Below are 15,046 nucleotides of genomic sequence, written 5' to 3'. Positions count from 1 at the left end.
CTCAGGTAGCATGGATATGTCAGAACATCAGCAACCTGGCTCTAGAAGGGGACAGTTCTATTGCTCCTAAGGTAATCAATTGTAACAATGCAACTGTGATTCTTCAGAAAGAGAGTTAAAACTCCCAACCTCAATTTATTCTAAGAGTAAAAGCAAGACAAATCAACTACAGATAACTGACATAAATGCCAGGGCTTTGGTCTAGAGTGCTTGTATGGTTTCCTCCCCCCACTTCTCTGACCTAATCTGAAATCATATCCCAGTTGAAACAACACAGTAAACTCAACTGTAACAAAATATGTCAGCTTATGGCTCATTCTAACAATGATTAAAAATACCTTGGCTTAGTACAATGCAATATTATAGAATTTATACCCAAACATTTCAGACTACAGACAGTTGCAACTAGATTGTTGACTTGGGATGTGGTGTTTAGGAAAAACACTGACAATTCGATTAATTTTTACTGAATATATTTTTCAAACTTACATTAATTGAAACACTATGTTGTCATACATTCTGTACAAGAATGATAATAGACAAAAATGTTTCTCACCAGAGTTTGAAGATAAAATCTGTCTTTGAGGAGATGAAAGTTTGGTCGCATGAGTATTTTTATTCTCACTTCCTCTCCTAGAAGGGAATGCAATTTTAGATGGCGGTACATTCCTTACAGGAACAGGACTGCCTTTAGGAAAATCTTGTCCTTGTGTGGTGTCTGTTTTAGACAAAGAAACCTGCATGATTTAATACCATATGGAAAAAACAGAGAGATGGGGAGAATAAATGTAGAAACATGTATATTCTTACTCTCATAATGCAGAGCACAGAGTAACTACTGCTAATGAAACATCGTTCAGTTGATTATATGTGCTAGTAAGGTCTGCTTCAAATTTTCCATACATACTTTTTGTTAATAATAGTTATCCATGCATTCTTGATTAAGCAGAGAAGGCAACTAACAGTCATAAGATTGCAGCACTATTTCTGGCACTTAATTATGTGGGTTTGGCGTATGTAAAGATAAGTGTCTGTTGCTGTAAAATCATCTAACGTTATAGTTAATTCTTACTTAGTTAAGCATCAAGATTTTTCCATGACATGCCACAAATGTCCCTAAATATTATTGGAGTGAAACAACAGTTTCTTCCATGAAATTTCAGCTGTTCATGGAGGCCCAAAAAGCTTGCAACTCAGCATTCAGAGTAGAAGCAATCAATGGGTGCTGGGGTATCCCCTGCTAGGAATCTAAATTGTGAATGTGCATATATATGTTTAAAATGTTATTAAATACCAATATTAAGTTTGTAATGCTAGCACTCAATCATTTTTATACCAATATTTAAGACAGACTCATCAACATACTTTTAACTAGCATCAGCATGTTTGCTGGAAGGAAGCTTGCTAAAAAATTCTCATTGCAAAACGTAAGTGGCTGCATATTAACCAGATTGTTGATTTGGTTTGATAATGCCAAATTATTTACTCATATTTTTTTGTTTCAGGGCAAAAGGATTTGCAAAATACGAAATGGTGTTAATGCTGAAATGAAAACTAGGAAGTGTTATTTTGCAGCACTATGTTGTATTAATTGCATTCTTAAAACAACCTACATTAAGACATAGATAGATTACAATAAGATTAGATGATTAGATTGGATTCAAATTGTAAACAAACTAGCTCTTTTGTATTAGACTTATAGTGGATGGACATATCTTATCTTTAATAAGATGTAATTTTGCAGCATAAGCCTCAATAAAAAAGATAAAAGACTCCATCTCAAGGAAAACATGTCAACTAGTTTGTGAGTTTTGTGTTAGCATTTCTCTTTAGTGTTTAAAGTAGAAAAAGGCAGCAGCTATGTAGTTTGTAGCTATTAAGTTACAAACCAAATTGCATGGTAAATATGAAAAAGTGAAAAAGTACTGGACAAAAATACATACGATATCTCAAATTTTTTTAAAAAAATACCCAGTGGAAACTAGAATTTTTATTTTTTTTAAATAAATTCTATATTTTTTAAATAAATCTTTATAAAACATGCAACCAGTGAAAAACATGGCTTGAAGATCAGATTAAGAATACATACATACAGTACATAATACACACATAAACTTACCGAACAAAACTGCACTAGTCTATGGCCATTGTTTGTAACCTCTTGGGTAGATGTCTCACTTGGAATTCCCGTACAGTCATTTGAATGCTTGTTTTCTAGAGCTCTCTGGCAGCTACTCACAGCCCAAGGCTGAATCAAAGTTTCTGCATTATCCATCCCTTCACTTAGTGACCCACCATAGTTCTGGGAGCTCATTAGAGCCCTAGGGAAGCATGATGGACTAAGATGCTTTGCTCTCTCAACCTGATCCACATTCTGCTTTAACACTGGTTTTGGAACCTTCTGAGGAACATTTTCAGAATAAGTTGCAGCATGCACACCTTGGCTAGGAAGCTGTTTATTAAAATGTGGCTTAGGAGTCTTATTCATAGGTGTTTCTGCTTTGGTGCCTTTATCCAAGTCCTTTTTTTTCCTCAGTGCTGCAAACAAAAAAGATGGTTGCTTTGGCGAGGAAGACAAGGAGGAGGAGGAAGCAGTAGATAGTTGAGGAGATCTTGGAGTGATTTTTAGAGCAGCACTGTCCTTACATTGTGACACAGGCCTGGAGACAACTTTTGGCTTGATGTTTTTAAAATTTGGTTTTGGAAAGCTGACAATTTCTGCTTTCCTGGCTTTGGTTATAGTAGCTGTAAAAGGAGATCTCTTTGTTGATTTTACTACAATTTGTTCAGGATTATTTTTAAGTGAAGGACTTCTGGGGTGATCTTTTACCAAGGGAGTATTCTTTCCAGGTTTAGATCCATCACCAGGATCATCTGGCATGGAAACTACAGCAAACGTTGCATTTTTTGACCCCACAGTAGGAGGAGAAGTCAAGGTATGTTCATTGGCTGGGGAGTTATAAACAACGAAAGTTGCTTGACAATTGTGCTCAGACAGAGCAACTCTTTCTGCCTTTGGGGTATCATTTAGTATTTGCTCAGATATTTCACTAGGTCCCTTCAACAAGGCCTCATTTTCTTTGAAAAGATTCTGGATTTTGGTCATGTGCACTTCATCTTCGCAAAATTCCTGTTCGGAATGCTCATCAAAGCTTTCGATGGATAAACAGCAAACACCATGTATGTCATCATCTATACTAGCCCCAGTCTTCCATTTATTTTCATCTTGTTCAGGAGTGCTATGCATATATTTCTTCTGTTTGTCTTTGCACATATCAAACTGTTCTGGTTCTGATAATTGCTTACTGTAAGTACCAGCATCCTGCTGTCCTTGCTTTTCAGGCTGTTCGCTATTCTGTGAAACTAAATCAATATAATTGGTGACCTCATCTTCTGCCATTGAAAGGGGAATAGATTGCGCATTTGAATTGATGAAAACGTCTAGGTTAGGAGCGCCAGAGTTTTCACAGGTGAAAGTTTCACCTAATTCCCTAGGACTGACTGCTATCTCATAACATTTACTTATTGTATCCCCCAAATTTATCATTGTAATTAACGATTCATTTGTATTAGCATCTTCCTGTTCTATTTGGACACTTCCTAATGCATGTTGGATTTCAACAGTGCTCCTTTCCTTAGAGGCCAGGGGCATTAAATTCATTAGATCTGTCTGGCAATAAGACATTGATTTCCTAGTACTACAATTCTGAAAAGGTTCCTTTGCAAGACTTTCTTTGCCACAGCTGTCTGACTCTAGGAAAGTCTGATTCATGGCATCCATGTAAAATTGTTCCTTTGAAAAAGAGTACTGTGTGGCCTTCAGGTCTGATGTCCCCATGCAAATATAATCACTGGCAGCTTTCTGCAAGTCTTGCTCTTCAATGCATGGACTTGAAGCAATGGTTTTGACCCCAGGTGTATCTTTAAATATTTTACCGCCTTCATATTCTACTCCTTGGTGAGGTTGACTAACAGTGCTTCCATTCAAAGATCCAATGGTGTTACTCACACATCTGTTGCCATTTTCATCTCTGATGATTAAAGGCGACTGCAAGACTTTTTCCTCTACTTTCTCCACATTCATTTTTTATTCTTTCTGTCCTGTCATTCTGATAATCGGTAAAATTGTCTTGGTTATATTTTTAAGAAAGTCCTCTTCAGTTTAATTCATTTTTCATAAGTGTAGGATTCCCAATTAAATTTGGTTCTGATCTAGAATTGGATAAATTGAAAAATTAGATCAAATTATAATTTGTTCTACAAATTGCAATATAATTCAGGGATAGGGTATACTGTATATTATACTAAGCACATATTTCTGAATATACTTAGTGTAGCACGTGCAAAAAAGAAAAACCCTAATTAGTATTAGACGTCAGCAAATAATTTATTGAACATTATTTATTGAGTATTATTTTCTCATTGGGAATTAGAATCAAAAGAAGCTGTTTATCCCTGAAATATACAATTTTCAGACAATTATATTTTTTGAAAGAAAGTAGTTTGATGGAATTTTTGATGGGAAAAATGGCAAAGGACACAATAATAATAATTAAAGGAATAAGAGTTAACTTACTTTCTCAAAGTACCAACATAGATCAAACCCCTACACTTTTGGGGGGAATAGAACAAACTCATTCTTAAGCACATGTGTTTAAGACAAAGGAGTTTGACCTGAGTCACTGTTAATGTTTAACACTCTTCTGCTCTGACCCACAAAAATAGGTATATATTCATAGAATTGTATCTGAGGATCAAGTTTTGAAAAACCGGTATCTTTATTAATAAATACAGGAGGAATCCCTAAAATCTTCTGGGTAAAATTAGATAATTTAAATTGAAAATGTAGAAGAGTGAAATATACATAAACCAGTTATTTTGCTTAATTATCTTCCAGAAGTTTAACTTAACTTTTGGAAGGTGAAATAACTTAGTTAATGTTTATCTTCTGCTCATGTTGAAGAAAAATGTTGCCTACGTATTCTCTATCAGCCTGATGCCCTTCAGAATCAATAGGTTACAGTTTGCATCATCCCCAGGAGACGTAGCCATGGAAAGCTGGCTTGCTATACAGGTAATTCTTGACTTACCACCTGTTCTCTAAGTGACCATTTGAAATTATAAGGGAACTGAAAAAAGTGATTAACAACAGGTCCTCACATTTACAACTGTTGCATTCCTCACAGTCACATGATCAAAATTCAGGTGCTTGGCAATCAGCATGTATTTATAATGTTGCAGCACCTTGTGATTGCCACTTGCAACCTTCCCAGCTGGGCTTCCGACAAGGAAAGACAATGGGGGGAGCTGCATTCACTTAGCCACCAGATGATTCAGTTAACATGATTTGCTTAACAAGCATAGCAGAATGGTTGTAAAATTAGGTGTGACTCACTTAACAGCTGCCTTGCTTAGCAACAGAAATTCTGGTCCCAATTTTGATCATGAGTCAAGAACTATCTATAGTACCTTATCCATTCCTCTATGACCTACCAGAAACCTGAAGAGATCTATTTAATTATGTACATGTGTTACTTTAGGTACAATAAATTTATCCATTTTACATTTAATGTAAGAGCCTTGGTAGTACAAGGGTTTGAGGCACCCTGTTATTAAGCTGCTTAAGACCAGCTGCCTGCAATTACTGCAGGGTTCGAATCTCGCCAAGGCTCAAGGTTGACTCAGCCTTCCATCCTTTCTAAGGTAGGTGAAATGAGGACCCAGTTTGTGGGGGCAATAAGCTGACTTTGTATAAAATATACAAAAGGATGAAGGCTATTGCTGAGCACATTGTAAGCCGCCCTGAGTCTTCGGAGAAGGGCGGCATATAAATCAAATAAAAAAAAAAATGTGCAATGCAATAGAGTGGAAAATTACAGTCTATCATATTTTGTTCATACTTCTCTAGATTCAGTAAGGGTTTTGGATCCCCTAAGCAATGCTATATTATCTATTTTCTGTAGATAAGTAACCATTAGTTACTTAGTTACTTATAGTGGTATAGTAACTAATAGTTAGTCAGGGACTCGGTGGCTCAGTGGCTAAAATGCTGAACTTGTCGATCTAAAGGTCGGCAGTTCAGTGGTTCAAATTCCTAGTGCCATGTAAGGGGGTTAGCTCCCGTTACTTGTCCCAGCTTCTGCCAACCTAGCAGTTCGAAAGCATGTAAAAAATGCAAGTAGAAAAATAGGGACCACCTTTGGTGGGAAGGTAACAGCATTCTGTGTGCCTTTGGTGTTTAGTCATGCCAGCCACATGACCACCGAGATGTCTTGGGACAGTGCTGGCTCTTCAGCTTTGAAACGGAGATGAGCACTGCCTCCTAGAGTCGGGAATGACTAGCACATATGTGCAAGGGGGAATCTTTACCTTTACCTTTAACTAATAGTTACTATATTGCTAATGAAATAGTGGTAACCAATTTTTAATGGTTTACATTATTTTCTGTAATGTAACATATTTTAAACTGATGTTATATTTTAAACTGTTATTAGAAATTCTCAATGTATTATATTGAGAATACAATATAACCTTCGAACCGCCGCAATTGACCTTCGAACCGCCGCACCCCACCGCAGGGAGGCGGAACCATTGAGGTGGTACCGTCCCAGGCGCCTGATGGATCCTGATAGGTTCCAGACGGAGCTTGGGCCATTTCCTGAGGCTCTGGCACACGGCTCGACTGAGGAGCTGGTGGCCGCCTGGGATAGGGCGGCCGCTGGAGCTTTGGATCGGGTCGTGCCTTTGCGGCCTCTGACCCGGCGTCGATCTCGCCTGGCTCCTTGGTTCACCGAGGAGCTGAGGGAGATGAAGCGCCGGAAAAGACGCCTGGAGAGTGGTTGGAGGGCCAGCCATTCTGAATCTGACCGAACACTGGTAAGGTCTCATATTAGGACCTACCTGGTGGCGATAAAAGTGGTGAAGTATAACTATTTTGCCACTCTTATTGCGTCATCAGATAATTGCCCGGCTGCCCTGTTTAGGGTGACCCGCTCCCTGCTCCACCAGGAAGCGCGGGAGGACCCCTTGGAGGATAGAGCCGAGGATTTTGTACAATATCTGTATGACAAAATCGCTCAGATTCGGGAACATCTGGACTCTGACTGGGTAGATTCAGCGGGGAGGACAGAGGCAGGTCTTGTGAGTATTATCTGGGAAGAGTTTGATTCTGTGACGCCCGAAGACGTGGACAGGATACTGGGCAGACTGAGCGCAGCCACATGTTTACTGGACCCGTGTCCCTCCTGGTTGGTGCTGGCCTCTCGGGAGGTTACACAAGGCTGGCTCCAGGGGATTATAAATGCTTCCTTGAGTGAGGGTGTCTTCCCTGCCACCTTGAAAGAGGCGGTGGTGAGGCCTCTCCTCAAGAAACCTTCCCTGGACCCGGCAGTGTTGGCAAATTATCGTCCAGTCTCCAACCTTCGCTTCATTGCAAAGGTTGTTGAGAGTGTGGTAGCGCGACAGCTCCCCCAGTACCTGGATGAATCGTCGTATCTGGATCCGTTCCAGTCGGGCTTCAGGCCTGGGTACAGCACGGAAACGGCATTGGTCGCGTTGGTTGATGATCTCTGGAGGGCTCGGGACAGGGGTTGTTCCTCTGTCCTGGTCCTATTAGACCTCTCAGCGGCTTTTGATACCATCGACCATGGTATCATGCTGCACCGGCTAGAGGAGTTAGGGGTGGGGGGCACCGTCCTACGGTGGTTCTCCTCCTTTCTCTCTGACCGGTCGCAGTCTGTGTTGACAGGGGGGCAGAGGTCAACCCCGAGGCCCCTTGTATGTGGGGTGCCACAAGGGTCGGTCCTCTCGCCCCTTCTGTTCAACATTTATGTGAAGCCGCTGGGTGAGATCATCCGTGGTTTCGGGGTGAAGTACCACCAGTACGCTGACGATACTCAGCTGTACATCTCCACCCCGGACCACCCCAATGATGCCCTTGAAGTGATGTCCCAGTGCCTGGAGGCCGTGCGGATCTGGATGGGGAGAAACAGACTCAGGCTCAACCTATCCAAGACCGAGTGGCTGTGGTTTCCGACATCCCGATATAGTCAGTTGGCGCCATCACTGACTATTGAGGGCGAGTCATTGCCCCCCACGGAGAGGGCTCGCAACTTGGGTGTCCTCCTGGACTCACGGCTGTCTTTAGAAGAGCATATGACGGCCGTGGCCAGGGGGACTTTTTATCAGGTCCGCCTGATTCGCCAGTTGCGTCCCTTTCTGGATCGGGACTCGTTAAATACGGTCACTCATGCTCTTGTTACTTCCCGCTTGGACTACTGCAATGCTCTCTACATGGGGCTCCCCTTGAGGAGCACCCAGAGGCTCCAGCTGGTCCAGAATGCGGCCGCGCGGGTGGTTATGGGAGCGACGTGGCGCTCCCATGTGACCCCCCTCCTGCACGAGCTGCACTGGCTCCCGGTGGTCTTCCGGGTGCGCTTCAAGGTTTTGGTTACCACCTTTAGAGCGCTCCATGGCATCGGACCGGGGTATCTACGAGACCGCCTTCTGCTACCAATAGCCTCTCACCGACCAGTACGCTCCCATAGAGAGGGGCTCCTCAGGGTGCTGTCGGCCAAACAGTGTCGACTGGCGGCCCCCAGGGGGAGAGCCTTCTCTGTGGGGGCACCTACCATCTGGAACGAGCTCCCCCCAGAGATACAGAAGATCCCGGACCTGCGCACGTTTCGCCGTGCTCTCAAAACTTTTCTATTTCAGCAAGCTGGCCTGGCCTAACTCCCCTCTTTTAAATTCTTAAATTTTAAATTTTTTAATTCGTGATTTTATAAATTGGGTGTTTTAATCTGTGTTTCGGCCGAAATATTTAATAATTTTAAGGGATTTTTAATATTTGTATTGTCTGTATTTTATCTTGGCTGTTCACCGCCCTGAGTCCTTCGGGAGTAGGGCGGTATAGAAATTTGATTAATAAAATAAAATAAAATAAAATAAATTATATTCAGTACTGTGTAAAGAAATGACAAAGTTATGAGGAATCTAGAAAATGTCACAATTTAATCACATCGTATAAATGAGGAATTTCTCATTTCAAATTAGCAATTTTGCTGAACCACTCCCACTTTGCACCCTTCCATTTATGTTATAAAACTGCACAAAACTGAAAATAATATTGGAACTGAGAAGAACAGAAATGTTTGTAATGTATAATAAAAGAATTTTGGGCAAAGTTTGGACAAAGGAAAAAACAAAATAGATGTTTTATGGCAAATATTCAGTATAGTCATCAATGTTTTGAATTTATCTTCATTATTACCAGTATTGAGAGCCAGTTTGGTGTACTGTTTAAGGCACCAAGCTAGAAATCAGGAGATTGAGTTCTAGTCCTGCCTTAAACACAAAGTCAGCAGGACAGTCTTAGGGAGAGTCACTCTCTCTCAGCTCTAGGAAGAAGGAAACTGCAAACCACTTCCCAAATTGTTTCCAAGAAAAATGCAGGGACTTATTCAGCCAGGGAATTGCCAGGAGTCAATACTGACTTGAAGGCACCATAAAAAAGAAAAAGCACCCCTCGTTTACCATTATTCTTTTTCCTGCTTCTCTTCATTAAATGCTTGAATTACAAGACAGAAATGCTTCTCATTGCCCCCACACACACATATAAAATGACATTTTGCACAGGTGATATATATTTAATATATTCCTTGGAATATTATCCCCTCATTTTATTGCTTAGCTTGGGTTTCACAATCATTGCAGAAAGAGGAAAAGATAGCAGTCCTTAAATTAACCATGGTTTGTTCAATTAATCCCACATTTTGGATTGCACAATCCAATGAATTATAGGGGTTGAGTTCCCACAACCTGCAAGAATAAAATGTGGTTATTTATTGGTTCAAGTGTTGTATAAATCCAATATTACCAAATCAATATTACCAAAGAGGATACTAAGCAGAAAAGTAATGAAATGTAAATTTAATTGTATATTTTTATCCTCTTTGATATGCTATCAGTTTAGTTTATTAAAACAAAATCAAATATTTCAAGGATGTTTTTCTTTTCTTTATATCACCATGACAAGAGGCACAATTTTTCCTTCTATATTATTTCAGCATTCAAACTTTGCAGGACTATAATTACTAGCAATCCTCCTCCTTTTCCTTATTAGTGTGTGTGGGTGTTTTTTTTTTTTTTTTGCAGGTTGAACAACTACAGAGATCACATTCCTGTCAATCCTGCTGTGTTTTACATAGAAAGCAGACATATTGCAAATGAACACCACAAAGTTCCTTCCAGCCATATTTTCATAACAAGTGTTTTTGAAATGTGCACTTGGCTACACCCTTCTTCTTCTTGTTGTTTCTTGGTACAGTTGGTTTCTCCAGCACCTATAGCCTGAGATTCACCCAAATGTTTCATGAACCATCTTTAGAAATAATATCCTTTTTTAAAATAATAATTTATTTAGTAGATATATTTGAATGTATTCTTAGCTACCAAAATCCCCACTAAAATCTTTTGATACTGCAACCTATCTGGGTTGGACAGCTAAGAATAAGCATAACAATGTGCTTAACTATATCATTAGGACACAAATTCAGGCAAATGTTCAATCAAACCTGTTTTGACTTTAGACTTCTTGCAAGTGAAACCCTAATACTGTCTGGATCAACCGATTGCCTATGAGGAACCAATAATGCTTTGCATAAACATACGCAAGTGGAAGTGATTTAAATCTTTAATAGAGCTAGCGTGATACAGATTCAGAAGCAAATATTTTTTTGCGCAGAGATAAAAACCTGAAAGATCTGCATAGCAGAAACATTAAATCAAGAATTGTGAAGAATAAAACCCATTTTTGAAATAGTTGAAATGAGTTTCTTGAATAAAATTATACAATAATGCCAGCAATATTAGAATTACATTAAAACTGCAACAATTCCAATTAGTATTAAAATAACAAGTATTAATTTCTGTGAGCAAAACAGGCTTTGGGACATCTTTCATATTACATGAAACAAAAAGAAGATGTAATAATCATGAAGTCAGAGTAAAGCCAGAAATCTCCTCCAGCTAGCTAAAAAGTTTAGTTTAACTGATCCAAGAATTCACATTCATCAAAGACATTAAACTCTTGCACTCATTTTATAAAGTGCACTGAGCCTGAGAAACCCCATTGGAATGATACTTCAAAAATGCAAATTCCTGGGGGAGCTTATTCAAAAGTCACAGGATTTACTTATAGTTTGCTTGTGAAGGGAAAGAGATAACATTTTATTCCAACAATAACCATGCATTACTAATAATGGCCAAAGCATGAGAGAATTTTTCAGTGTTCCTGCTTAAACAGGAATGAGTTGGAAGGGTCCCTTGCATGCATCAAACATTTTGCCAATCAGTCAGAATTAAATGCTGAAGATTCTTTACTAAAATATATAAAAAGCAGCCTATTTTCTTTTTTTCTGTCTTCTCACACTCAAGGAAAACTATTTGAACGGGGGAATGACAATATGTTTGAAACAAAGTTTAGCCAGAAAATAAGCAATGCTTATTGGGAAAGATCCATGTATTTGTTTTTGGTCTTTAGGAAACAAGTTTTTCTTACTATTTGAAAATAATGTGATATGTCAAAGCAACAATATGACAAAATATTGGAAGCAGAACTGTCACGGTACTTTTCAGTTAAGTATTTATCTGCAAATTCAAAAATGTTCTATAGTTGCTTTGTATGGAAACCAGTTTTTTATAGTAAAACTAGTATACTAGTTTTTCCAGTAAACTATACTGGAATCTATTTTCTGCTTTCACAAATTCTTCTACTCTTTAGTTTGTCAAATACAATAGGGTATATTATAATGCATTGTTAAGTATGTTGAATTATTCTGTTGAAAAGAGCTATTTGGCCATCAATTGCTTGTAAAAGTAGACTTACCAATTGGATACAGAATTTTGGTCTTCAGTCAGTGCGGTCATAAGTTGAATCATTACATTGACAGACCTGATTTTATGACCATTTTTGCTATGGTGGTTAAGCAGATTACTATGCTTATTAAGCAATTCCAGGTTCCCCACTGGACATTTTTGCCAATCATAAATCATGATCATATGTCCACAGGATGCTACAATTCACTGTAAATGAAATGAAAACCAGTTGCCAAGTACATGAATTGTGATTACATGATTGCAGGGGTAGTGCAACAGTTGTAAGTGCTACTAGAAGTAATAAAGTACATTTTCCAAGGCTATCATAACTTTGAACCATAATTAAATGAATAGTTGTAAATAGAAGACTACCATAGAAACCCAAATTAAGGCATTCCTCACCAATTGCTCTCTAGCTTCAACTTTAATAAACAAATCTTTTTCTTTGGTAATTAGTTCCATTATCAAAATTGCTCGTCATTAAAAAGCCTTTCTAATTTGTCTTCTGTCCAGTATGCTGGAGTGATACTGGACAGAAGTGAGAGAACAGGCCTTTACCTCCTCTTAACATAACATAATAATAGGGTTGGAACGGACTTTGAGGTCTTCTAGTCCAACCCCGTGCTCAAGCAGGAGAGCCTATCTATTCTGGATAAATGGCTGTCCTATTTCTTCTTGAAAACCTCCAATGATGGAGCATCCACAACTTCTGAAGGCAGGCCATTCCATTGATTAACTCTCTGTCAGGAAATTTCTCCTTAGTTCTAGATTGGATCTCTCTTATTGTCCTACCATCAGATGCTTTGGAGAACAGGTTGATTTTTTAATTCTCTGTAATAGCCCCTAATATATTGGAAGACAACTATCATATCACCCCTAGTTCTTCTCTTTATTAAACTAGACATACCTAGTTCTTTCAAATGTTCAATGTATAGTTTAGCCTCCAGAACCCTTATCATCTTCGTTGCACTCTTTATAGAATGTCAACATCCTTTTGTATTGTGGTGATCAGAACTGAATGGAGTATTCCAAGTGTGGCCTTAATATAAAGTGATGCTATCACGTCACATGATTTTGAAACTATCTGTCTGTTGATGCAATCTAGGACAATCTTTTAGGTATTTGGAAGGTGCTAGCATGGCCCAGGAGTTAAGACACTGGGCTTGTCTACTGGAAGGTGAACAGTTCAAGTCCCATCGTGTGAAGGGGTGAGTTTCAATTCATGCCATTGCTTCTGTCAACCCAAGCAGTTTGAAAGCATGCAAATGTTAGTAGATAAATAGGCACTACTTCAGTGGAAACAGTGTTCTGTACATCTTGGCAAATAGTCATGCTGGCCACATGACCAAAGGATGTTTTCAGACAATGCTGGCTCCTTTGGATAGGAAACAGAGATGAGCAACACCCCCTAGAGTTGGGCATGACTGGACAGGGGGAAATTACCATTTTTTTAAAGCATCTTCTCACTTTTGACTTCAGCTGCCTTCTCTCAAACCTAATCATACCCACTTCTCAGTCTCATGACAGAAACATTAATTTGCAATTCTATACATCCTTGTAGCCCTTCTAGGCCTTCTTTCAATTTCTCTAAATCTAATCTTACTTAAAGTAAGGTGTCCCAAAGTAGAAGCAGGCATGATTTGATAGCAGAACTATTATTATCTGGGATTCAAAAACTATGCTTCTACAGTTTCAAAGAGAAAGATGGACAGGCAATACTCAAACACTTGAGTATTCTGATTTGCTAAAAGGAAAGGACTCACCTCTACTTTTCACACTTATCCTGGATTGCAGGTTTTTAGAAAAGGACCTAAACACGCCACAGATTAGAGTTAAGAACATCCTGCACTCCAGCTTCACACAACAACAAATATTTTAAAAATGATCTAGTTAAAAAAAGAGTAACTGACAGTTCACGTTTCTGCTGATGCAAAAAGTTAAAACTCATTAACTGTTCTAGTTCATGGTGTACATAATTCTTTGCCAAAATCTGATAGAAATTCTCTTGGAGAAACTGAAGATACTTTTATTAAGCAGCAAATGTTACTTTGATGTTCCTCTACTTTTTATTATCCCTAAAACATTAACTTTTGTAAACGATCTTTGTGGGAGGATGACTTACTTCACGAATCTTGATTTTTTAATACAAGTGTCAGTTGTGCTTTTGTTATCAATGAAGAATGACAGGATGAAAAAGAATATTTTTTAAAAAGCTGAGTTTAACTACAATCTAATACTGTATAGTTACAGTATCTGAATCTGAAAGTTCCTCTGAATTCACTGAAACTTTATTTTGATAAGACATCCATGACTGTATTGGAAAAGTTCTTCTCAACAATGCAAGAACTCTGCATATTTCTGTGGTTAATCACTATTTTTCAGTTTGTGGTTGCACTATAACTATTTACTTGATTTATATCCTTTTAAAAAAATCTAACCAAAATAAACAATGCAGCTAACATAGAATTATAAAGGACAAAAACATTAAAATATCCATAAAACAATTTTAAGAGCCTTGGTTAAATAGATAAAACTTATCTATTTGTCTGTAAACAGTGGACATTCTTAGAAATAACTCAGAAAAGGTATTGCAAAAGGATATATTTGTAATAGTGTGTCTCCTGCATATCTTACTGGACACAGATTCATAATGTGAGATGACATTTCAGGTAGACTGGCTCTAAACTATTTAGGATTTAAAATCTTACAACTACTCCCTGGAATTGTCTGGAAAAATAATTGGAAACCAGTATAGATTTCTCAGTGTGGCCATAATACAATTCTGGCAATCCACATCAGGAATTATCTCTACGTATTCCATTAATAGTAACCTATGGATAATGGTTAAGGGGCTATCTGCAATATATAAAGGTAGTTTAATCTATACAGGTCATTCTCAATTTATGACCATAATTGGGCCCAAAATTTCTTTTGTTAAGTGAGACATTTGTTAAGTGACTTTTGCCCCATTTTATGACCTTCCTTGCCACAATTAAGTCAATCACTGCAGTTGTTAAGGTTGTTAAGTGAATCTGGCTTCCCCATTGATTATGCTTGTCAGAGGTTTGCAAAAGGGAATCACATGGCTCAGGACACTGCAATGGTCATAAATATGAGTCAGTTGACAAGCATCTGAATTTTGATCATGTGATCATGGAGATGTTGCAAT

At 38.5% G+C, this 15,046-nt stretch overlaps 1 protein-coding gene across 1 annotated transcript in view; it reads right to left on the bottom strand.

Annotated features, from left to right (window-relative positions):
• Positions 1-15,046, bottom strand: part of MTUS1 (microtubule associated scaffold protein 1) — a 108,512-nt gene that overhangs the window by 76,344 nt on the left and 17,122 nt on the right. Inside the window, exons 2-3 of the mRNA XM_070948734.1 lie at positions 2,120-4,212; positions 557-737 (exon numbers count right to left, since the gene is read on the bottom strand). Of these exons, the coding sequence (XP_070804835.1) occupies positions 557-737; positions 2,120-4,084 (2,146 nt within the window). The 5' untranslated portion in view covers positions 4,085-4,212. The remainder of the gene's footprint in view (positions 1-556; positions 738-2,119; positions 4,213-15,046) is intronic.

This window comes from Pituophis catenifer, unplaced genomic scaffold (genome assembly GCF_029215685.1).
Source record: "Pituophis catenifer annectens isolate HBS135680 unplaced genomic scaffold, rPitCat1.0.hap2 SCAF_8, whole genome shotgun sequence".
Classification (NCBI taxonomy): Eukaryota; Metazoa; Chordata; class Lepidosauria; order Squamata; family Colubridae; genus Pituophis; species Pituophis catenifer.
This window is presented reverse-complemented; position numbering and strand designations above follow the sequence as displayed.